Source organism: Pleurodeles waltl, chromosome 1_2 (genome assembly GCF_031143425.1).
Source record: "Pleurodeles waltl isolate 20211129_DDA chromosome 1_2, aPleWal1.hap1.20221129, whole genome shotgun sequence".
In the NCBI taxonomy this organism is placed as follows: Eukaryota; Metazoa; Chordata; class Amphibia; order Caudata; family Salamandridae; genus Pleurodeles; species Pleurodeles waltl.
Window position 1 is genome coordinate 627192531 of NC_090437.1, and position 25871 is coordinate 627218401.

General features: G+C 44.4%; 1 protein-coding gene across 19 annotated transcripts in view; it reads right to left on the reverse strand.

The window, feature by feature from the left end:
* Positions 1-10627: 10627 nt before the first annotated feature.
* Positions 10628-25871, reverse strand: part of BLTP1 (bridge-like lipid transfer protein family member 1) — a 1779540-nt gene continuing 1764296 nt past the window's right edge. For all 19 annotated transcript variants that reach the window (XM_069242474.1, XM_069242454.1, XM_069242518.1 and 16 more), the window contains one exon: positions 10628-11228. In XM_069242474.1, coding sequence (XP_069098575.1) covers positions 11012-11228 — 217 coding nt within the window. In that variant the 3' untranslated portion in view covers positions 10628-11011. The remainder of the gene's footprint in view (positions 11229-25871) is intronic.

Genomic DNA, 25871 nt, shown 5'->3' on the forward strand with positions numbered 1-25871 from the left:
AAGGTGCCTGGGACCCCATCGCTGGGCCCTGACGTAAAGGAGACTGTGGGAGCTCCATTGCAACCCCCATCAAAGAAGAATGAGGCCCAGGACTCAGTCTCTTATTCTATCAAGGAGGGGACTGGGTGGCAGCATTGTTTCCACCCACGAAAGAAGAATGGTATTCAGGACCCCATCCCTGGGCCCTCAATGGAAGATGAAGCTGGGGGAGCATCACCCTGCTCCCTCTAGCTGTGGTGCGCCTGTCCCCTGCTCACTATACATGTGTCTGGGGGAAGCAAGGCGGACACCAATACCTGTCTGCCGCAGAAAGAAGCACGATGGTGGCTCCTGTGCCACCAGAGGAGAGTGCTAATTGGGTGGGGAACTGGCAGGGGCAGGGGGGCTGGGTTACTGGAACTATCTTCAACAAAGGAAGAGATTCAGGGTGCCTGGGTGGGACTGCACACCCCCATTAATTAAAAAACAAATGCTGTACGGCAGTCAAAGAAGGGAGCCAGAGAAGCTCATTACGCATTCATACCCCAGGGAAGGAGCACCCTATAAATGCCCTGTGGCGCTCGGCCATAGCCTAAACGTGTTCCTTAATGTGGTGACCCCAAGATGGCAGGGGCACCGCTAGCATTTACAAGTGCGCGTTGAGAAGAGGGGGCAGCAGAAGTACAGCAGTTCCCCATCAAGGAGACTTTAAAAAGGTACTGACCCTAAATTTAAAGGGGCAGAGAAATAACGAGCCCCTGCCTTTTGGTCCTGTGTTGCTGTACTCTTCAGAATAACAGAACTATGCACTTCAGGATAGATTAAGGCACAATGTATGAGTAGAATAATCAAGTTTATTTAAGGGGCAAGTTCTCAGATGGCAAAACTAACCACACTAATATATATCAAGAGAATAACATGAGAATAATGGTGAGAATATAAGCACTCTGTGATATCATGAATAATAGCATGAAAATAACTGCAAGAATAAGTGCATATAACATACACACACACAATATACTTCAATGCTTAATAGCATGAGAATAACTGCAAGAATAAGTGCATAACACACACGCACACACAATATACTTCAATGCTTATAAATTGAAAGGCTTCACCGAAAAGAGATTCTGCATCCCTCCGCCGCACACCAAGCCGGGAAACCCAAATCGACTGGCACAGGGAGTCTCCTTCGGGACAATCAGTCCTCCTGGCGTTGCGTCCAACCCAGAAGAGAGTTCCTAAACCAGTCCATCCAGGCTCCTGACCTTTATAGTATTTACTAACGCCCAGGAGTCTTTTCTAGAAAAAGACCCCCTCCTTTACAAATTGTGCAATCGGCGGTACCTTGTTCACCCTTCGAGACGTCTCCTCAGAACGGGCCAGGTTCCCAGGAGAGGGCTCCAAGGTGAAGTTTGCATTCCTCCTTGAGTACAGGCGCATCCCCCTGTTGTTCTAACTGATAGCTCGTGGAATGTAAATAGCGCCCTTCGTATCAGGCAGATGGAGCGAAGTTGAGCAGAAAAACACCCCACCCTGCAGCTTGCCGAAGCTTGTGGAAAAACACAGAACAGTGCCTTACGCACAGAACCAGACTCGACAAAATGGAGTCGACAAAATGGAGTCGTGAACCAAAATGGAAGCGAAGGCCAATGGAAGCAGAGGCCAATGGTCCACACCCTGCACCACTGTTTACCTTGCACCACTGTTTACCTTGCACGTAGAGCATGTAGCAATACAGGTCCCAAAGGTAAGCATTCCTCAGGCTAGACCTTTTGTTCTACAGCCTAGGAGTGCAGCAACCTCTATTGGCTTGTTCTATAGCTGCATGTTTTGTGGTCTGAAATTGGTTGAAGACAGGCACAAACTCCGATGTAATGTCGTATTTTATTATAATGTCATGTTTCCCAATGCTTTGCATGCTTTATTCAAATGAATTGCTGACATAATGATCTTCATGAAAGTTTGCAATGCTTTATTAATTATAATAATTGCAAATGGCTACAATGTTTATAAATGATAAAGACTGCAGATGGATTCTGGTTACTGAAGTCAGTGTTTGATGATGTAGGACATGTAATTCTGTTCTTTAAGTAGAATAACACTGGAAAGGCCAATAGAACGGCTGCATTTAAACTGTCATCCTCCTATATGGTTATGTGTTAAATTATATGGGTTGGTACTATGACGTCTGGGGTTAAGACCTTTTGGTTAAGACCTTTTAGGGGTCACCTGTAATGTTAATAAAAATATTTCCGCTAGTCTTATGTATATTTGTACATTACTGCGTAGTATTAAGGTGTGTGTGTGTGTGTGTGTAAAATAAATGTACTGTTCATTTTTTAAAGAAAAAACACAGACTGGACAATCATTTTTGAGTTATTATTGGATGCATGTGAATGATGATTACTAGTCCACACTACCTCCCCAGAATAGGTCTTGAACTGCTCTGCTTTACTACCCTGAGAGACAAGAGCTATAATGGGTGTTTGGTTTCCAGTGAGTGAGTAATTGTGCACCCATTACTTGTGCTGACTGCAAAAATGATGTCCTGTTTCTTACAATTCTGCCCGTAACATCATAATCATATCCTGAATGTCCCGCTCAGGTGGTGAGAAAGACACTGTGCCTCTGACAGCCCCAATGAAGGGAATCCTCAGCTTGGGGCTTAAGTGGGACTTCAGCTCCCTGGTGGATAAACCTGAATATGTTCAGCCATCCTCTGGAGGAGGCCTGAGACTGACTGAGGTGAGCCTGCCTTCACCACCTAGTCATCAAGGTACGGGAAAACATGCATCTCGAGCTCCAAATAAGAAGAGCAACCACTACCATCACTTTCTTGAACACCTGAGAGGACAATGTAAGGCTGATGGGAAGCACAACAAATTGGAAAAGTTCTGACCTCACCATGAACCACAGGTAATGCCTGTGGGACTACAGGATGAGTATATATTGGTCTACAACAGAAAGAATCTGAGACAGGCTGAGCACTTTGTATGTATCTTTCCATTGAAAGGCATTCAGCGAGTGGAGGTCCAGTATAGATCTCTGATCTTCTTCTATAGGCCTCCAACCTTCTTTAGAGCAAGGACAGAGCATGAATAGCATTCCCTCTCCACTCACCACATTTGGCACCCACTCATTGGCTGCCTTAGCTAGTAGGTTGGCATCTTGCAGAAAGACTACTGAATGGTCCAACAGGAGGTGTCCATGCTGGGGTAAACAGCCTTGGTCGCTATCAAAATCTCCAAAAGGACAGGCGTTGGGATGGTTGGTGTGGTCTTTAAACTAACCCCCAGAATAACCCCTAATTTTCTGTACTGCTGGTGGAATTGCTTGGCAGGGAACAAGAGCCCAAAGGATCTTGCTGTGGCATGGCTGTTTGGCTTGTTCGAGAGCCAAATCAGCCTTCTCTTCAAGTAATCTGGGACAATCAAAGGTCACGACCATCAAGGATGCTTGGATATCTACTGAAATCCGAGCAATCTGGAGCCATCAAATGGAATGTCCATCAAGGATGCTTGGACAACTCCTGAAAATCTAGTTGATTTCAATCAACCATGCATTCTAAGCACAACACTGATGACAATAGCTCTGCCAATACAGTCTGTGGTGTTCAAACCAGCAAGCAAGATATATTTCACTGCCTCTTGTACATCAGCTATTGTTTGAGCAAGCAAGTCTCTGATGTCTTCTGGTACAGCTGACAAGATCTTGCAAGCTATGTCCCATAAAACATGGGTGTACCTGCCCAGGAGGCACAGTATGCTCGAACAGGCTTAAGGCTACACTAAATGAATAGAACATTTTCTTTACAAGGGCATCAGTGTGTTTCAACTCTCTATCAGGAAAGGTGGTCGGAATTGCATTAGGAGTGATTATACTTCGCCTGCCTGAAAACCAGGATTTCAGGTGTTAGGTGCTAAAAACAGGATCATCTGGGGGCCGGTCATGTCGCCTAGCCACAGGCTCTAGCTTGGCTTAGCCCAAGTGGCTATTAGAGTACCCGAGCATGGTTTAGCCCAAGTGGCCATTAGAGAGTCTTGCCTTGGTTGTATGGCAATAGTGGCTCAGATGATATTGCACCAAGTTGCATTATCTCAGGTAATACATTTAACTCAGTTAGCAACTTCAGTATAACACTATTGTAGGAAGTTGGCTCTGTATATACTATCTCAAAGTGAAAGACAGTGTGCACAGAGTCTAAGGATTCCCCTTAGAGGTTGATAGTGGCAATAACAGATAACAGTAATGCTCTATTTGTGGTAGTGTGGTCGAGCAGTAGGCTTATCAGAGGGTAGTGTTAAGCATTTGTTATACACACACAGGCAATAAATGAGAACCCACACTCAAAGACTTAACTCCAGGCCAGTAGGTTTTTATATAGAAAAATATTATTTCCTTAATTTATTTTAGAACCACAAGATTCAGAATCCAAGTAAATACATAAATTTTAAGGTACTAGGCATAGGTAAATGTAGAACTTTGAAGTAAAACAGTAATGTACACAGTTTTGTCAAAAATGGCAATAAGCTATTTTAGAAGTGGACACTGCAAAATTCAACAGTTCCTGGGGGAGGTAAGTGCATGTTAGTTTGGCAGATAAGTAAATCTCTTACAAGTTCAATCTCCGTGGCATAGGCAGGCCACCGTTGGAGGTTCAAGTTAACCCCAAACACCCAGCAACACAGGGTCGGTCAGGTGCAGAGATCAAAGAGGGGCCCAAATAACATAGGCGCCTATGGAGAATAGGGGTGCTCTGGTTCCAGTCTGCTAGCAGGTAAGTACCTGCGTCCTTGGGGAGCAGACCATGGGGGTTTTGTAGAGCACTGTGGGGGTCACAAACAGGCACACAAAATACACCCTCAGCGCCACAGGGGCGTCCGGGTGCAGTGTGCAAAATAGGTGTCGGGTTTTGTATTGGTTTCAATGGGGGTCACTCTGGCGATGCAGGCAGGGCACAGGGGGGCTTCTCGGGCCAGCTACCGACTGGGAAAGATGAGGGCTGCCTGCTGGTCACCCCTGCACCAGTATTGGGTTCCTCTCGGGCCTGGGGGCTGCTGGGGCAGTGCTTCTTCCAGGAGTCAGGTTCTTTGTTACCGGGCAGTTGTGGTCAGGAGGATCCTCTGGATTCTCTCTGCAGGCGTCGCCGTGGTGGTGCAGGGAGGTAGTCTCAGGGTGTCCATGTCGTAGGAGTCACCTGGGGGTCCGCGCAGTAATGTTGGTTTCTCTGGACACGAGCCAGGGGTGTCGGGTGCAGAGTGTTGGGGACTCACACTTCAGGCGTGAGGCTGGAGTCCCTTTAAAGATGGTTCCTTCTGTGTTGTCTAGACAGAGACAGAACCGCTGTCCACTGGAGTTTTTTTGGTCTTTTGAGTTGCAGGGCAGTCCTCTGAGTTAACAGAGGTCGCTGGTCCCGCTGGATGCTTCTCTGTTGCAGGTTCTTTTAGTCTGGAGACAGGCCAGTAGTGCTGGGGCCAATTCAGTTGTTGTCTCTGTGTTCTCTGTGGGGCCTTCAGGTCAGCAGTCCTTCTTCTTCAGGTAGTCAGGAAATCTGAATTCCTGGGTTCAGGGTTACCCCTAAATACTGAATTTAGGGGTGTGTTAGGGTCACAGGGCAGTAGCTAATGGCGGCTGTCCTTGAGGGTGGCTACACCCTCCTTGTGCTCCCTCCCCTTGTTTGAGGGGAGCACATCCCTATCCCTAGCGGGCTAAATCCTCAAAAACAAGATGGAGGATTTTCCATGGAGGGGGTCACTTCAGCTCTGGTCACATTAGGGGTGAACCTGGCTGAGGGGGTGACTCCTTATTTTTCTCATTATCTCCCTGGACTTGCCGCCAAAAGTGGGGGCTGTGTCTGGGGGGGCAGGCATTTCCACTAGCTAGAGTGCCTTGGGGCACTGTAACACGAAGCCTGAGCCGGAGGTGTGAAGCAACTCCACCCAGGACAGGCTTTGTTCCTGGCTACAGAGTGACAAAGGCACTCTCCCCATGTGGCCAGCAACATGGTGTGTGGCAGGCTGGCAGAAACTGGTCAGCCTAACACTAGAAGTCGGATTGGTATTCAGGGGGCATCTCAGTGCAGGCTTTGTTTCTGGCTCCAGAGAGCACAAAGGCTCTCACCCCAGGGGGTCAGAAACTCATCTCTCAGTGGCAGGCTGGCACAGACCAGTCAGTCCTGCACTGAAGGATTGGGTAAAATACAGGGGGCATCTCTAAGATGCCCTGTGTGTGCACTTTTCAATAAATCCAACACTGGCATCGGTGTGGGTTTATTATTCTGAGATGTTTGATACCAAACTTCCCAGTATTCAATGTAGCCATTATGGAACAGTGGAGTTCGTATTTGACAAACTTCCAGACCATATACTCTTTATGGCTACCCTGCACTTACAATGTCTAAGAGTTGGCTTAGGCACTGTAGGGGCATAGTGCTCATGCAATCATGCCCTCACCTGTGGTATAGTGCACCCTGCCTTAGGGCTGTAAGGCCTGCTAGAGGGGTGACCTACCTATGCCACAGGCAGTTGGTTGTGGGCATGTGTACTGCCATTTGATAAGTTTGTTTTGACCAATGACTTTGTGTTTCACCACTGCGCATATTAGTTGCTCAATGTTCACCAGTAGCACATGGTATGTTTTGTTCAGTTGAGCCGCCTATGGGCTTTGACATGGCATTAGCCATTACTTTCTGTATTCAGTTTAGCCGCCTATGGGCTTTGACATTGCATTAGTCATTACATTCTGTATTCTGCCTATTGGCTTTGACATGGCATTAGCCATTACTTTCTGTATTCAGTTGAGCCGCCTATGGGCTTTGACATCGCATTAGCCATTACATTCTGTATTCTGCCTATTGGCTTTGACATGCTGTATCCAGTCTAGCCGCCTATTGGCTTTGACATTGCATGCCTATTGACTTTGACATGATGTATTCAGTTTAGCTGCCTATTGACTTTGACATGCTATTAGATATTCTGCCTATTGGCTTTGACATGATATCATATATTATTCATTGCATTTTATATTCAGCTCAGCTGCCTATGGGCTTTGACATGATATTATACATTGCATTTTGTATTCAGCTCAGCTGCCTATTGGCTTTGACATGACACTAGACATTGCATTTGATATTTAGGTTAGCTGCCCATTGCCTTTAACGTGGAGTTAGACATTGCAGTTGAGAATCCAAGCTGTATTTTTCCAAGCTGTGTTTTTGCACCAGAGAACCAAGATGTTTTTCTCACAGTAGACTAGACATGATAAGAGAGAGTACATGGGTGTTGTTTTTCTCTTCGCTTGAGCTTGGGAACAGGAGTAGTCTTGGAGACCTGGCCAGTCTCCAAAAGGCTTGCTCAGTTTCCCAGGTCTGAGAGGAGGGGGCACACCTTTGTAACGAATGTAACAGGCTGCAGAGAGTCAGATTCGAATCTGCCGGACCTCGTGCTGGAGCTTGGCGCCAGCTGCCAGCAATCCCGTGTGGGTAGATGAATCTCTCTTTCTCGCGGCTGACAGGGGTCCTCAGCTTGCAGACCTTAGAAAGATGAAGCTGTGAATAGTTCCCACACGGTGAAGTATTTGTTTTGCTTTGCATTCAATATCTTATAAATATAACCTGCTGTGTATATTGCAAACTGATATATTTTGTTTGATTAACGCGGACTTGAAAGCTACTAATTCGTCATACATAAAATATTGTGGTTGGGGAAGAATTAACAACAATAAAAGTCTTCTTTGACCTCAGAAGTGCATTTCTGTTGTGTTATGTTAGTGCTTAGAAACTAGATAAGAGGAAAGCACTACAGCATGGCACTCTGAGGGCCATGTCGACTTAGTCATTTTCTCCCCACCAACACACACAGCTGTGAGGCAGTGTGCATGTGCTGAGGTGGCATAATACATGCTGCATCCCTCAGAGATCTTCCCTGGCCACAGGGCCCTTGGTACAAGTAACAAGGGACTTATCTGTGTGCCAATTGTGGAGACAAACGTACAGTTTAGGAAAAGAACAATGGTGCCTGGTCCTGGTTAGCAGGGTCCCAGCACACTTTCAATCATAACTAGCATCAACAAAAGGCAAAATGTCAGGGGGTAACCATGCCATGAGAGGCACTTTCCTACAAGATCCACCAAATGTTTCCAGAGTTATAGATTTTACAAAGAACAATAAATCGAGAATTTTCACTTAACTGCAAACAAGCGTTGGCAAAGTCATCAAATTTGAAACTTAGAAACCTTTTCAAGAAAACTCTGGTCAAACTGGAATGCAGTTAGAGTTACTTGAGGCAACCAACTCCGGCAGGGAGCCAGTCAAGGGGGGCAGCTAGGTGCAAACAAACAGTTACTTCATCAACAAAATCAGTCTTCAGTTCAGTTCTAGTGTCAGTGGTCCCTTGCAGTTGACTTCTACGGAGAAGTCCTGATGCCGGGGATACAGGATGCTAAAGATGCTCAAGGATGCTGATATGCTGTGAGTTCTACGGGGGTCTTCCGGGGCTCCTTCTTGGTTCACAGTTGTGGTGGATTTCTGGTCACTAGGCACAACAAAACCAGCACCTCCCATCTTTTAGTGATAGTCTTCCTTCGGTGTGACCAAACCACTCTGATGACTCTCCGGGGTCAAGCAGATTTGGGTGCAACTTTTGAGCATTGGCTATCGGTCTACTAGGCTACACTGTGACATGCAGCAATGATCCAGTGATCTGGGCTACTAAACTTGCCCAGGTAGGCTGCCTCAGCATTTGTGGTCCAATACTGTAAATAGGAAATCAGCCAACTGACTTATGAAATCTCTGTTTCTGGTTGGGCTCTGGGGATGACTTCTCCACAAGCAGGACAAAGTAGGTACAGTCCTTTACTTTGCTAGCCCAAAGAGCAGCAGGTGAACCAAGCTGGGTGTAGCCACTTCTTTGCTGCATCCAGGGACAGAAGGGCAGTCCTTCGATCCTCTTCTCAGGTCCAAGCGAGATCTGAGTTCTGGGTGCTGGGGGCTTCTTTTACACTCTGATCGTGCCCCCAGAGAAGGTTGCTGTCACTAGCCAATGGGCTACTAGGTTTCCTCCAGCCTGATGAAAACTTCCAGTGAAGTGTGGCATCTAGCTATCCTAGAGTGCTCTATTCTGCTTACTCCCAAGATGAGTGAACACTTCTCTTGGTGTGTGGAGCTCGTTAGCCAGCCCTAGAGGTGTGACTACCTGAAGGCTACATGCCCATGGAAAAAACGGTTTGGCCAGTGTTTCCCCCTCTCTGTCCTCAACACTAACCTGCTTATCTGAACAAAAGAGTAGCCCCTCTTGAGGGTGGTTACCATTTGCCCCTTAAAGGCAGTTTTGGCTTTGAATCTTGCCTTTTGGGCTAAATACCCCATGTGGCTTACTTCCTGCAGTATGTAACACCTCCTCCAGTGGCAGGCCTCCATTGTTACCTGTCCTAGAAGCTGCTGACACATCTCCCCAGGCGGGCAGAAGGCTGTCTTGTGGCCAGCCTCAGCAAATGGCCACTGAAAAACTTGAGAGGCTACTTTCTAAAAGTTGCATGTAGCACAAGTTACATTAATTACAACTTGGGCATACAATTGGAGTTCATGTAATGAGTTGTTTTATTCTTTAAAGTATCAACTTTGGTTGTCCCATTCAGAAGTTAGCACAGCTGGTTTGTCAGCCTGTAACTCTGTACCTGCCAATGGGGCTACCAATCTCTCTCATGGTAATGACAACAATGGGGGTTTTAACTGTTCGAATATGTTAAACACATGTTCTACTTTCTAATATGCTACACCCTGCCTTCGGACTCGATAGGCCTGCTTTAGAGGTGACAAAAATTAAAAAGGGAGTGTGGGCTTTGCCACTGCTTCAAAAGGCAAATTGGAGTTAGCAGTTTTAAACTGCTCTACCAGTCTGCAGTGGCGGGCTCGGAGTCACGTTTTACCTTGTCCCACTTAGGGTGGCACAACGATTGCTGCAGTCTCTGAAGGGACACTAACTTAGAGGCTCTTGGTACCCCTGGTACCATATAGTATGGACTTGAAGTAAGTGAGTTTATGCCAATTGGGTGCAGGCCAATCAAACATACATGTTTAAGGGTCAGCGCAGTGGCACTGAGTTCTGGTTACCAGGCCTCAGTGAACCCTCAGTCGAAAAATCAGCAGCATTAGTCCAAAGCTTTGGGTTGATCATACAAAAAAAAGAGGCAATTTCTTCCAGGTGTATTTAGCTAAAATGTTAGCAACTCGCAAATGCAATTCTAAGAGATCTGCCGCCTTGCCGAAGGCTCTTGAAATGTATTCCAGAAGCTCGTTGCCAGTGTAACCCTCCAGTCTCTGATCTACAAGGTAAAGTAAATTAGTGCTAACAGTATGAAAGGCAAGACTGGTCCTTATAACATAAGTGACACAGAAAAAAGAAACTGACAGCAGTGGCACCAAATGTGGCTTTATTTACCTGCTTCATCATACTGGGCAGATTTGCAGCTGGTGTCGCAAAAGGACCACATCGTGAACATTTTCAGATCCACCCAGCAGCTTGAAAAGAAGGTTTAAAATATGGAATATGAGGCAGAAGTGTCCACACAGTTATTGAGGTACAAAGCTTTTGTAACTCTCCTAACAATTTTATATTAAAAAGACTTCAGATACAGAATACACGCATCACACTATCAACAAGAATTTATTTTGTTACTGCAAATAAAAGTAATGAAAATTCACAGTTAATATTCTGCACATATTTTACAGACGTTGGAATCATATTGCACATATCGACCCAATTACCCAACCTGCATGTTCAAAAATGTCCTCACCCATTCTCTTTCCCAAAATATACATTTGTAATAACCATGCAATACTTATTCATGAAAGAATGGCAGTTTGCACCACAGTAAACAGGTACACTCACATTGACAACAGGGCAGCAAAATCCCACTAGAGTTAGGTTTCTGGATCAGTTTTAAAATACATTCTTATTATACAATAAAATATTTCAGTGTAATAGACTGTGGGTTTAGTTAAAACCAGGGTTGTTCTCATATTAAAATATCTCTAGTGTTCCTCCTTGTCTTTTCCTTTCTTTTCTTTTTCATCTTGAAGTGCAGAGCCTAGTTTTTTAATGAGGACAGACAGCACTTTATCCAGTGGATCCATGACCCCTCTCTGAAGCCATTTTGGAATTGTAGTTCTTGCATGGTGGAAACCTAGCTTTTGGAGTATGTAATCTACACCAACTGGGTCAATTTTCCGTCCAGTCCAAGAAATTAGCCTGAAAAAAAAATATTTTATTTAGACAGAAGGAGCAATTTATCAGGAACTGCATTAAAATAATAATGTTCAAAGTAAACATATACTTCAAAATTAAAATGTAGCAGTGAACAACACAGAACACACACAATTATTCATAAATATTTTTATATGTTCATCAACATGACTCTACTATATACCAGATTTGGAAATGGTAAACAATTAAACATCACCAAAAATGGCTACAAGGTTGGGTCATTAAATTCACTTCCTGTCCAGTAGAAGTATGATGAAACAGTTGATAAATGTAAGAGAAGAATGAAAAGGCACCATCATAACACACAAAGGGGCACCATCTGTAAGTGGCAAAATGAACAAGATACTTATCTTCGATAACAACCCACTTTCTGGTAGCTACTCTAACCGCAGATTCCTCCACGTGTGAATATTCTCTAGGCATCAGACTGGATCTGGAAAAACTTTAAAGCAGTACTCTTGCATGCTGAAAGGTGAAGTTGTGCAGCTCTGCGCCAATGCCATTTAGCTTCAGAACTGATGAACAAAATCACATGTAATCACCAGCCATGCACGTTGCTCAATCTCCATGCAAACAGATACAGATTGTGTAGGCGTGGGGAGCAGTACCATGTCCTGCTGCTGTGACAAAAGATCTCCCCAAAGCAGCAGCTTTATGGGGAGGACAGATACTCATGCCCAGGTGTTCCAGGTACCACACTCTCCTGGCCCAATTTGGTGCTGCTAGGATGACTTTGGACTGGTCATTGCTGATCTTCTTCAGAACTTAGAGCAGGAGTGGCAGTGGCAGAAAGGCATACAGAAGGCCCAAGTTCCACTCTGGATGGAAGGTGTCTCTGAGAGAGAGCTGTCTTGGAAACTACAATGGGCAGAACTGTCACGATTCATCTTTGGCTCACCACCCAGATCAGATGGGGATGGCATGCTGCCTCGGTTCTGGCAAGTCCTACTCTGGCAGAGGTAGGGGCGACCCCTTCTGGTAGCCACGGTGCTGCTGACAGTAGTACGCCACCATAGTCCCAGAGGCAAAACCCCTAAAGGAAAAAACCTCTAGACAGGAACTCCCTGGAACAGAAAATAGAACACCAGGAATCAGAACTTCGATGCCTGGAAAATCACTGGAAAGGCAGAGGAAAAACAGGAGCAAAAATTGGAGTCCAAGAGAAGACCAGCCGGAGCGTGCCCACCACAGAAGAAGTATTGCAACGCAAAGAGAAGAATCTATCCCATTATATACCCCTTGACAGGAAGAGACATACAGGAAGAAGTAGGACTGCCATCTTGGATTGGGAAAGGGGCTATAGAACAAGATAGGAAAAGACACCATTGTAGTAAGGGGAACAGATGCATGCAGGGAAGGTGAAGGAGAATGGTATGCTGGGAAGGGGAAATCATGGCTCCTCCAGGAAGAAGAAGGAAAAAAAGGAGAAGGCCCTAGAATGGGGCACCAGGTAAGTATAAGGACCGAGGTGGGGGGGGTGCACAGGCACCCAGTGACAACACCCATGCAGCGCATTATATGCAGCGAGGACCGACGCCCAATCCCAGGGCCTCTGGCCCCGCCGCGGTAAAGGAAACAGAGCACAGCGGGAAAAAAGGGCTGCAGCTGGCCCCGCGATCCGGAAAACAGACCACGGCCACACTGCGGCCCGAGCGGTAGATGCCGTGGGCCTCCGTGGCATGACAAGAACTGCTGATGTTACACATTCTTGGCGGTGGTGAACAGATCGAGCCTGGGTTCTCCCTATTTTAAGCAGATAGCTTTTCCCAGTGCAATTGCCATTTGCAATGCGCTAAGCATCGGCAGACCCAATAGTGGTCCTTAAACCCCAAATTTGGTGTTGACTGGTGGATAAGAGCGATTTTTGGCCCATGCCTCCAATAAGATGTCTGTTAAGGCCTGGTTAAATAGCAGGAGGAGCTCAGAAATTGTTTGTTTCAACTGAAGAACTTTTGTCAAGACGTTATGCTTAAACTCCAAGGTTGGGAGCTGGAGGTCAAGAACTTCCACAGCCCTATGCATTACGGCATGGTGGTCTTTTGCAGTCTACTCCCAAATCTGGGTGCAATCTGACAGATATCCCTGATGATGTACTCAGCAGGATTTGAGATCCCACTGCAAAGCCTGCATGTGCTACCTGGTATGTTTTGCCAGCAGGCTGCAGGAGGCCAACATTCTCATGAGCCTCATGGTCACCGGCACTCAGATCCAGGATAGAGGCTGAAAAATGAGGATCATAAGCTGAATACCCTGGACACTCTGCTCAAGGGGAAAGGCACACAACCCTGCAGTATACAGAATACCTCCAAAGAACAGGATTGACTAAGTAGTAGTCAGGTGTGATTTCAGCACTTTGATAGTGATACCCAATGATACCAGGTGGTTCACTGTTATCTGGAGGAGGCTCACAACTGCCTGGAGCAAGCCCGCTTTTAGCAGACAGTCATCGAGGTAGGGGAACACTGGTAACCCAAACTCTCAAGATGTGCTGCAACTGCCACCAAGACTTTCATGAACCCCCTGAGCGGCACTGGTGAGGTGAAAAGGGAGTACAGCAAACTGAAAAAGCACCTGTCACACACCACAATCCACACGGGTAGACTGGCAGGACAGGTATATGAAAATAAGCATCCTGTAGGTCCAACACTACCATCCATTTTCTTGGGTCCAGGGCACACAAGCCCTGGGCCAGTGTGATCATTTGGATTTTTTCCTTTTGGAGGAAGGTGTTGCGAGGGTGCAGGTCTAAAGAAGGCAAAGGCCTCTCTCTTTTTTGGGCACCAGGAAGTAGCGGGAGTAACAACCATATATTCCCCTTCTAGTGCAGGCACTCTCTCTATAGCCCTTTTGGTCAAAAGGGCTTGTGCTTCCTGCTGCAAAACTGAAAGATGGTCCTCCGCCAGTCGTTGGGGAGACAGGGCGACATTACCTGCATGAGCGGAGGTGCCCCTACGAACTCCCGCTCCATTTTCCTGAACTATGTAGGTGCCATTTTATCTGTGTACCTGTGTCCAGCTACAAAATGGTAACTCTGAACCTGAGCATGTTTGATATCAAACATGTCGGAATCATACCCCAATACTGTTGCCAGTATTGGTTGTATTATTCCATGCACTCTGGGGGCTCCTTAGAGGACCCCCAGTATTGCTCCCACCAGTCTTCTGGGGTTTTCCAGATAGCCTGCGCTGCTGCCACCCCACAGACAGGTATCTGCCCTCCTGCTGCTTGACCAGCTCTAGCAGAGGAAGGCAGAACAAATTATTTTCTTTGGGAGAGGGAGGCAACATCATCTCTCTATGGAAATATGTGTTACATGGCTTGGGAGGGATAGCCTCCCCAAGCCACTGGTATGTTTTGAAGGGCACATTTGGTGCCCTCCTTGGATAAACCGGTTTGCACCAGTCCAGAGACCCCCCCCCCCAGTCCCTGCTCTGGTGTGAAACTGGAACACGGAAAGGGGAGTGACCAATCCCCCTTTCTGGGTTATTTAGGGTCTCCCTCCCGGGTGGGTCTTCAGATTCGGCATGCAAGATTCCAGCAGGACTCCTCTGCATTGTTTACTTCATCTTCTGATCAACTGGACTGCAACTGGACCCTCCAGGAACCGACAATCTGCAACTCCATCTGCGACTCCAGCGATGACACCGCTCTGCATCATTGTTTCTCCGGCTCCTTCCAGCAACTGCAAAATTTTCCTGGCTGTGCATCCTCTGAGGGCGACGAGTCTTCAGCCTGCACAAGAAGCAAGAAGGAATATTCCTTTGAGTGAAGGAGCCACTACCCTGCATCTGCAGGCACCAACTGCAATGATGACCGGCTGCGTGGATTCTCTCTCCTCTGGAACTGTGTGGATCCTGCATCACAGGTGGTGGTCTGGAGTGTGTCCCCTTGGGCCCCTCTACCAGCTGTCCAACTTGGGAGACGGCAAACCCTTGCAGGACACTAGCCCTGTACACCGCAACTCTTGCAGCTACCAAGGATTGTTTGTCCCCCCCTCCAGTGGATCTTCAGGCTCGGTGTAGCCCCGGCCTCCAGCACTCTTCCCTGCAAATCACAGTCTCCTGCCTGCTGCTCCGGCGACGTGGGACTCCTCTTTAGGTGTGCTGAGTGGGCTGGACTGCGACTCCTGTGCCTGCCTATGGGTCGCCTGTTGGGGCTGCCTCCTCTTCTTTTGACTCTCCCAGCTATGAAGGGTCACCTCGGACTCCTCTCTTTGGTTCGAGTCCCCTGCACCTTGCTGGTCCTCTTCAGTCTTGCAAAACCTTTGTCATTTACTTTTGCATTTGGCAAGGCTTGTTGTTGGGTTTCCAGCACCACTGACTAACTGCATCACAACCACCGGCATGCAATATCACTTGCATCACTTTTGGAATGCCTCTTCTGCTCTTGTGCTGCACTGCTGACTTTCACCATCCACCTTTGACCTGGTCCTGCATCCACAGAACCGTGGGTAGTGGCTCCTGCCACAGCCGGACACTCCAACTCAAACTGGACTTGGTCCCCTTCTTTTGCAGGTATTCTTCTAGCAGGATCCATGTTTGGTTTCCTCCAGTCTTGTTTGGGTCTTGCACAGTCCTTTTCCAAAGTTCTTCTGTGGGTATGGGCAAAAAACAGGTACTTTCCTCCTCTCTCCTGGTCGCTGGGGAGCACCCTGGTACTTACCTTTTGGGATTCCTAGTTCCTCCAGCTCCCCTCTACAGATTCCACTTCCTTGGTTGGGGGACTACCTTTCACATTCCACTTACTTAGTATATTGTTTGGTCAACCGCTAGAGCCTTCACTACTGTCTATTGTTTTACTGTCTGCTATTGCTTTCTATGCTAATCACAGACTTATAATGTGTATATAATAGTGTGTTTACTCACCTCCTAGTGGAGTATTGCCTATACAGTATTCTAGTATTTGTGTTACCATAATGAAGTACCTTTATTTTTGTAACACTGTGGTTCTTTCAATAGTGTAAGTGGTGTGTGACTGTAGTGGTATTGCATAAGCTTTGCATGCCACATAGATAAGTCTTGGCTGCTCATCTAGAGCTGCCTCTAGAGAGCCCTGGCTTCCTAGACACAGTGTGCACCTCAGTAATAGGGGATACCTGCACCTAGTATCAGGTGTTAACACCATAGTTGCTCACCACACACCAGGCTGGTGTGCTCGTGCTCCCAATAGCCCCTGAAAAGTTTGTGATCTCCCCTGGGGGAGGGTCTAGTTGTCCTCACACCACTTCCTTATCAATGGGAAACCAGTGACAGGTAGAAGCTGGCTCGGGGTCGGGTGGGGAGGCAGTATCAGTGCAGCTTGCGGCACACAGCTAGATGCCACTAGCTGGACTGAAGAGAGGGTGAGGACATGCTGTGAGTGAGGGTGGTTCTCACCTCTGTGGCCCTCTCTGCTCTCCTATCTTTCCCCTTTTTTAGCTCATCATCTTTTGCTGATCTATTGACCCAACAGTCTGTTTCCATTGCCCATTTAGCTTGGCTTCACTCACGCTGGAGTGTCTGAGTGGTTGGAGGACAAACTCTTTAGGACAAAACTCCTGGTGCGCTGCTCTGCTGTGTTTGAGCGGCGCAGCAGGTTTCCTACTGTTGCACATCTTTGCTGCTCTGGTGTGGCCTGGATTATAACTTGAGAATTGGCTTTTTTAAGCTGAAGCTGTCTGCTTGGATTTTAGAAAGATATAGTGCAGTAGGCATCAGGCGCCTGGCAGACCAACGAGTATTAAGGTGTGGTCTTGGGTAAACCAAGGAGTACGATCAAGATGCAGAAGTTTTATTGAATGCAAACTTTTAATTTATAGGTCTATTAGTTTGTCGTTGGAAATCGTATGTGCCAAATGCACTAGATTAACTAACATTTGGATAATAAGGCCCAAACAGTGGATTATTGTTATCAGTATTGCTGACCTGTGGTAAAATAACAACTATTGTGGTGTGGCCTTTTCTCCTCTACCCTGACCCCACATTTGCATTGTATTTCATTTGGATTATAACCCACTGTGGAGGTGGCTAGGAACTTGTGCCGCACCAAATAGCTTATTAGTTTGCTTTACCTCTCTAAAATAGCCCATAGACCCCCGCAGCCTGACCACTATCTGACCACTGGTAGGCAGCAGAGAGTGTCTAAAGGTGGCTGATGGTCTACTTAGGTTTGTGGTAGAAGAACCGATCACAGTAATAGTGATATGATTTGACTGTTGAATTTATAGAGCGTGCAAATGCCCGCAGGCGTCTTGGCGCTAGCAAGGTACTACATCCATCAGCAATTTATCCGCCAGATGGAGTTTTGCAACAGTTGAAGCTTATTTATTGGTCTCTGTTTAATGCCCAAATAGAGGGCATTGCAGTAGTATAGCCTACATAAAACTAGGGAAATGACCACAAACTTTTGCAGCTCACAGGGTATTAAGGGTAAAACCCTCCTTAAAAGTTTTATAATAAAGAAGCATGATGATGATAATTAATCTGATCCACATATGGCAATTCAACATCGAAAATAACCACTAAGTTCTTAACTTTCGAATCTGGCAAGGGGGGAGAGCCATGAGACTGAGGCCATCAAGGTTGATTCCAAAAGGTGTAGTCTTTCCCAAATAGAACAACTTCTAATTTTTGTGAATTTAGCTTTCATCAGTTACTTTTCATACACTTTACATGCAATTATTAAACTGATCTACAAGTTCTTCAGCATTGCTGGAGACAGAAACCATGATCTGGGCATCATCAGCATATGCTGTAGTGGTAAAGCCAAGTGAATGAATACATTTGGCTAGAGTGACACCTATATATTTAACAGCATAGGGCTGAGGGAGGACCCTTGAGGGACTCTACAAGGCAGAGTGAAAGCTCTAGAAGTGAAGTTCCCAGGGGCCACCCTTTGCTCATGACCTTCTAAAAAGAAAAGAGAAGGTCAAAAGCAGGTCCAGTGATCCCAATTTCATCTAACGGCTCCAGTAGGACCATATGGCTCATAGTATCGAAGTCCGCAGAGAGGCCTATAAGAACAATCACAGCCTTCACGTCGTTGTCCATGATTAGTTTGATTTCTTCTGCAACTAGGGCAGTTTCAATACTGTGGCCGGATCTGACTCGCATTGTGAGTCATTCAGGATTTTATTTTATTCCAGAAAATCTGACAGAATTTTATTTAGGTGTTTTTCAATAGCCTTAGCAGGGAAAGGAATTCACGATAATGGACGATAATTACTATCCATCGCTGGATCAAGGGAGTTTTTTTTTTTTTTTTTTTTAAACAGTGGCAGGTCTGAGGTTTTTCCCACTGCAAAAGGAAGTTTATTTCTTTTAAAATACTGTTAAATAAGGTTGTATTTACGGGTGGTATCTTGTAGACCGCCTCGTGCATTATGTTGGGTGGTAACATATCTTAAGGAGCACCTGGCTTAGTATGCAAAATTAGTTTGACCTCTTGATTTTCTGTCAGAGAGGGAAAACTGTGAAGCAGTCCTGGGCATTTGGGGACCAACATCCTGCCTCTGGGCATATGAGGCTTGAGTGAGGTTGAATTCGGTATAGACTGATTCAAATTTGCCTTTGAAAAAGGTTGCAAGTTTGTCACAAAGCAAATGATTGGGGATGGGGTAGCTTTGGGAGGAGGCGATCAAGCAATTAGACCTAGCTAAAAACTGGAGTTTTAAAAAGCTCTCTTGATGAGTTGGCAGCCTGATTAGTTTTCTCTGTATAATATCTATTTTTTTACTCCACAATAACTTTTTTTATAATCCTGAATTAGGCGTTTTTATGTAACCTTTTACTCTTCTCTATAACGTCATCTTCGGATTTTTTCCAGCCTACTGCATCGCAGTTTCATCATTCTTAAGATATGAGAGAACTAAGGGGTGGAGGGACTGTTTCTAAATATTTTCCCTTTTTTCCCTGGCACCAATTCTATAACTGCAACATGTAGCCATTTATTATACTGTGTTGCTGAAAAGTAAGAATTACTGGAGAGAAGCTCCGCATGTTCAGTTTGTTCCATTCATGGATCTTTTTTATTGTCTCAGCTGAGGTTTCTAAAGGTTTAAAAGTAGACAGGTCAAAATTAAAATGTACTGCGACATGGTTTGACCAAGTGATCGGGATCAATGTTTCTACTCCAGGTGTGGGATTGTTTGAAAAGATGCCATCCAATATATGGCCGGCATTATGAGTAGTGCTCTCCACCAGTTGATTCATATTAAACCAATTCAGAGTTTCCGATAATAGTACAAACTCTCTGTTTTTAACATTCTCCAAATGGATGCTGAAGTCCCCCAATATAGTAAAGTTGTGTTAGTGAATACTTGTCTGCACCATGAAACATATCCTAGTCGGTTAGTTTGCATCGGAATGAGATGCCTCCCAATCTGCTAAACACAAAGGTTCAGATAATACTTCAAGCGGTTTACGATAAATTATTGGAATGTCACCCCCATGTTTGCCTGACCGATCTAACCTGCTAGACGCATACCCAATAGGGAATGCAGAAGCAAAGTCAGGGTCGGAGGGAAGCTTCATCAGCCCAGCTCTCTGTCAAAAATACTAAATAAGGGGTGTAGGATTCTAAAAAGTTTAAAAGCTCATTCTTGTGTTTGATTTAAGCGCCGTTTCTCACTCCAGCAAGTAAGGACACCGTTCTTGTCAGGGTGCTTAAAAAGAAAGCAGAACGGCCAGGTCTAATGCCTGTGTAGTTAAGATTTAGCAGCATTTCCCTAGAGTACCTTATTTGAGGAAAACAGGCAGGGGTCAAGGTGCAAGACGCAGTCCGGATACGGACGGGCTTGCCTTTGGAGCGCCCGCTGCTCATCCACGTGGATGCGGCCATTAAATACAAACAACTAGAGCGGATGGCAAGGGAGAACGGTGCTGTAACAGATTCTGTTCACCACCATGATGAAAAAAGCCCACTTGAAAGGAAATTTCTCCAAAGCAGGAGTAAAACAAATTAAAACATTAAAAACATTAATAACATGTAGAAGCACTCAAAGTGACAGTGCACTGTGGCAAGATAGGTGCTGCAGCCGCAGAAATAGCTTTTAGGAAAGCATAGTACTATTACTATTATTAGTGGAGGCCAGGTGTTACCCGACTGTGCCAAACACCTTAGATGAGACTTGGAAACAGCAGAAGTTGATTAGTTCCCATGTTCTGCCCCTGTGTGTCATATTGCACTGTGCTATTATTAACTAGTTAGGCACAGTCACTTGTTAATTAGATCATTGCTACTTGGATTTGAAATGGGGGAAAAGCACCCAAAACAAGATCTCAACTTAAAAGATCATACTTGAATACAGTAAATAAGCCTTAGCTTATGTCATCTGGAAGTATAGATAATAATGTTATGGAGTCCGGCGATACAACATGCTATCTAAAGATTAGTTCACATAATGAGCAGATGGATAAGAGTCTGCTGAGGATACTACGAAAAAAAGTTGTGAGTAAAAAAGACCTAAAAAAGGGATGTCAGAACCAAAACTTGATAAGGCAAGGACAAAGTCTGAAAAAGAGAAGAGGTGCTAATTTAGTAATTAAAGACTATATTAAATTGACAGTGGATTAAATAGTTCCTAGTAAACCTCTGGCGCCTTTCACAAAATTAAAAAACAAGTAGACCTAATTGATTTGACAACTCATTTAGATTCCTGATTACTGAACCAAGTGACCCAAGAGGCATTTAAACAAGAGTTTAATACAGGTAGCCACACAGGCTGCTCAGACAGTCTCAATATCTGCTTTCTCTAGGTCAGATTTTTTAAATGAAGGAGGTTCAAGCGTTTGCTCACATACAATTTACGAAGGAGCTGTAAGTTAGACCACAAGTTGTAAAAAGAACTATGAAATGACAATTGTAGCACAGGTTCATGCTGTATCAGACAAGCAAGCTGAAGATTTGATTGATAAAGGCTGTGAAAAACCCATCACTATTAGGAGTTTCTTAAGAGATAGAGAACCTACGAAGTTGTGGTACCACATTCAATTAATACAAATGAAATGTATTCTATTAAATGCACCACTGATCGTTGAAGCCAGGATAAAAACATTATAATATACAGTAATTAACACTTACCAGAAGTAGTTTACAGTGGAGGACCGGAGGTCACCTTAGTCTCGCCCATGGAGGGTAATATTATGACAAGTCAATTTTAGATATATATTTTCAAGTGATAGCGTCTTCAGGGATCCCTTTGACATGCCTTTTTCCTCCATGCTTTTGGATAAAATTAGTATCTGAGATATTAAACAGTTATCAAGTAGCTATTGTGAATGATAAAAAAAAAAAACAGAAGCAGATGGGGCTATCCCGTCTATTCAATGAAGGGTTTCACTGTTTGCATTCGACGCAAGATGTGAGTTCCCATGAAGAGAGCCTTTACATTACTAGGCAAACTGTTATACCTAACACAGAAGTGCTCACCCTTCCTAATCAAAAATGTCCTCAATACTCAGTAGAGTTAAATAATTATCAGGCCTGGCTTCATCAAATGAATAAGATTCTTGATTCGATTGCCCATCTTCTAGCTAAATCGGTAAAGGATGTGGAAATTAATGCAGACATCTATCTTCAAATATTACACATCTCAGCAAAACAAAAACAAGAGGTTGAAAAAGATAATGTGCCTAATGGAAACCATTAGGGAAGGGACCCAACGTTATTTTCTAACAACCAATGGTTGCAAGACTTCCCCTCTTATTATAAAGCCATCCAAACAGAGGTGGCTTGATTTGAATCGAAGTATGAGAAAGAGGCGGAAAATGTTCAACCTGGAATAGAATTAACTAACCAGAATTATTCCCACAAAGAGACTGAGGTTGAAGGAATTTTTAAAAACTAATGCCTGTAGTTTTGGGAAGAGAGAATTAAACTGTTGATGCTCAGACTAGTAATATTTTGAAACCTGTAGCAGACATTTTATCAACTTCTAGTGGAGCTACTGTATGTAGAATGCCAACATTACCCACAACTACTGACTTACAATCTTATTCTTTATACATTGAGAAAGATTTATCAACAAGTCAGAAAGTGTTTCCTATATTTTCAAAAAATGTACAATCAAGGCTCACAAAAAAAATGAAAAGAAGACAGATAAGGAGAATAATAAGCAAAGGTTGAAGAAACTAAGCCTGGATCTCCTCTCTGCAAATACTATAAGTGCTTAGGTATTCAATAGTGATGGTTGACCGTCTTTGAAGGATGGATTACTGCATATCCCAAAACATGAGTCTAAGGCTGTTGAGCCCATAGGTGAAGAATTGCATTTGAATGAATGTCGAACTTAGACTGAAGCTCAAGCCCCACAAAATGATACATCAGTGTTGACCGGCACTCAGATTAACCCAACTCCTAATATTCTAGAGTGTAATGCATTATGGCTACTTCAGCTATTCAGGTGGGAGATACAGGACTGACTCCTAAAATTTCCATCATATTAGAGGACCAGGATCTGAATGGAGATGCGAATAGCGAGGTTTTAATGACTTACGACTGTGATTATATACATTCTATCAGTTCGGATCATTATCAAATGGAATAAAGTGTCCTGAGGTTTACAGATATTCTTGCTGATTACAACTGTGCCTCTCACTTAAATAGATATAGGATTCTGGCAATTCTTGCAAATATACTGCAATTATCAAAAATTATCTTGGGGGATGCCTCCTTGGTGGAATTTCTAAAGGATGAGAACAGATATTTGGACAGGCTTGTTCACTTTAGATCTTGACTCATTGCAGACATAGTAATATACCATGTAGATAATCTAACACGCACACTGAATGTTATTTATAAAATCAGTTTATGCTGACTAGGGCCAATCCAAGCCATAATGTTGCCCTAATCTCTATACATTGGCAAGAATACACTGGTATACTGTCCCAGAAAGATGTTCGACATAACGGGGCAGTATTGGAGCACAGCACAGTAAAGTGGTCAGACAAGGGTTGCAATACATTTACAAATGCCTGCGATCCTTAAGATAATAAAGTTGGAACTGGATTACTTCTCCCTTCATCCCAAAAATATGGTTTGCAAACCCCAGTATAGGGGATCCTGACACCAAAAGACTTCACATCCACTCCTAGAACATAGCTGACTTAAAAAGGAATCTTAAATATCAAACAGCCAAGAACAAGATATTACAGTCACTGCCTTACAAGAAACTTGGGTTACAGATGATGTGGCGTTGAATGACTAATTGGTTTTTAATCAAAAAGCTGTTAATTGTTACTTTGGCAAACCAGCCGGTGGCCTTACGTTTGTGATGGCTGTTAAGTATATAACTAAGACTCTCCAAATTTTCAATGAATTTTCAGATTTTGTAACCATTGCTCATTTTGAATGTATATTTTTCTCACAAAGATCACACGCATTTTTACTAAGAAAATTGACAATCCTCCTTGAAAGAATTTGTTCTATGTTCCCCACAATACCAATACTTTTCCATATCAAATCTTTGATATCTTCTTCTGGGATGTCCGAGATCCAAAGAGGGGTGGTGACGTCAAGGGTAAAAAACTGGATGAGTTACTCAATGCATTGAATATGATTATAATTAACGGGCACTGCAAAAGTGAGCAGCCATGTCGAAATAGGTTGGATAATGGTAGATGTTCTTCTCTTATTAATTAGGCAATAATAACTGCTGAAGACATCCATTTGGTAATCGATCTAGGTACCAGGGATAAGAGTTGTAGTGATCAGAAGCTATTGTATTTATCCCTAATGATTTGTCAAAAAGGGAGATATGGGAGAGCGCTAATCAAATCAGGTCCCTAAATGACAGAAAGGTAATATGGGCAGGAAAATAAAAAAAGAAGGCCCTCGAAATAATAAGAGCTCTCCTGAGGTTAAAGACTCATCAACAAGATCTACAATAGAGGAAAACGTTACTTACCCAGTAACCATCTGTTTGTGGCATGCAGCAGTGCTTAATTTGTGCTTGTTGTTTCTGGTGCGGGGCACCAGCACTTATTTTTCTGCCTCAGTCTAGAACAGGAGTATTAAGTCCAAATAATCATAATACTTAAAAAGAGTACAAATATACTCTATGACATCAAAAATTGTGAAAGTAACCACAGGTAAATAAAACCATAAAACATGATTGCATGGAAATAAGCCAATCCATGTTAGCATGTCAATTGTGTGTCATAAGCAACTGAGATTGAAGATTGAAAGTCTTTTATCCAGAAGAAAACTGGTTTAGCACTGGAGGAACAGGCTATGCACTCATAATAATACCTATGAGGAATAACATCCGTGTTAGTAAAAGAACTGTGTAAAAGACCACAGTAGTAAAAATAAAAAAAAGGTAAGAACATGGGTATAGATCACCCATGATCGATACCATTAAAATTATGTACTTAGAACATAAACAGTCTACAGTGATGCAAAAAGGCAGGCATTCAAAAGAATGTAGGTGAGCCATAACATATTTCATGACTAAAAACACCTGGGAGGAACCACTGATAAGAAGTCATAAACGATCAAAAACATGGAATAAAGAAAATCCACGTTAATATGACCCATTGGTGTTAGAGGCGAACTAACAAAAGCTACTTGATCCTTTAACATGATGTGTACACATGCATGAATATCCCGCCAATACTGTTGAAAGTACCACAGTAATGTCATCATAAATGTAGGAAGCTGGTCTGGTGTGTGGTGAGCATCTATGATGTTATCACCTTATACCAGGTCAAGGTATCCCCTATTAGTGAGATGTTGACAGTATCTAGGAAGCCAGGGCTCTCTAGAGGTAGCGGTGGACAAGCAGCCAAGACTTAGCTAGGAGACATGCAAAGCTTATGCAATACCACTATAGTCACACAGCACTATCATACATGTAAGAACCACACAGTGTTACAAAAATGAAGGTACTTTATTCGGGTAACACAAAAACTAGAATACTAATAGGCACACTATTATATACACATAAGCAATCAATAGAGAGCATAAAAAGCAATACATATTGGCAAGAGCAATAGAAAACAGTGTAGGCCCTAGGGGAGGACCAAACCATATACTAAATAAATGGAATGCAAGAGACAGTCCCTCTCCCAAGGATGTGGAATCGTTAGAGGGGAGCTGGAGGAACTAGGAACCCAAGGGGTGAGTACCAGAGTGACCTCCAGCGACCAAGAGAACATAGTTAAGTACCTGGTTTTCCCCAAATCCAACAGGAGGACTCTGGAAAAGGATTGTGCAAGACCCAAATAAGACTGGAAGAACCCAAAGGTGGATTCTGGCAGAAGAGGACCTGCAAAGGAAGGGGCCTAAGTCCAGTTCGTGGGGGAGTGTCTGGTTGTGGCAGGAGCCACTACCCACCCTTCTGTGGATGCAGGACCAGGTCGACAGGGGACGAAGAAGTCCAGCTGTGAAGCACAGGAGCTGAAGAAGAATCCCTGTAGTGATTCAGATGATGTCCCACATTGGCAGTCGGGTTACAGTGGGTCAGTGGTGCAGGAAGACTACCAACAAGCCTTTGCGAATGCAAGAGAGGAAGAAGATGAGTAGCAAGGCTGAAGAGGACCAGCAAGGACCAGGGGACTCGACTCAAGGAGGGGAGTCCGGGGTGACCATCAGAAGTCAGGAGAGTCACAAGAAGAGGAGGTAGCCCCCACAGGGAACCCACTGGTCACA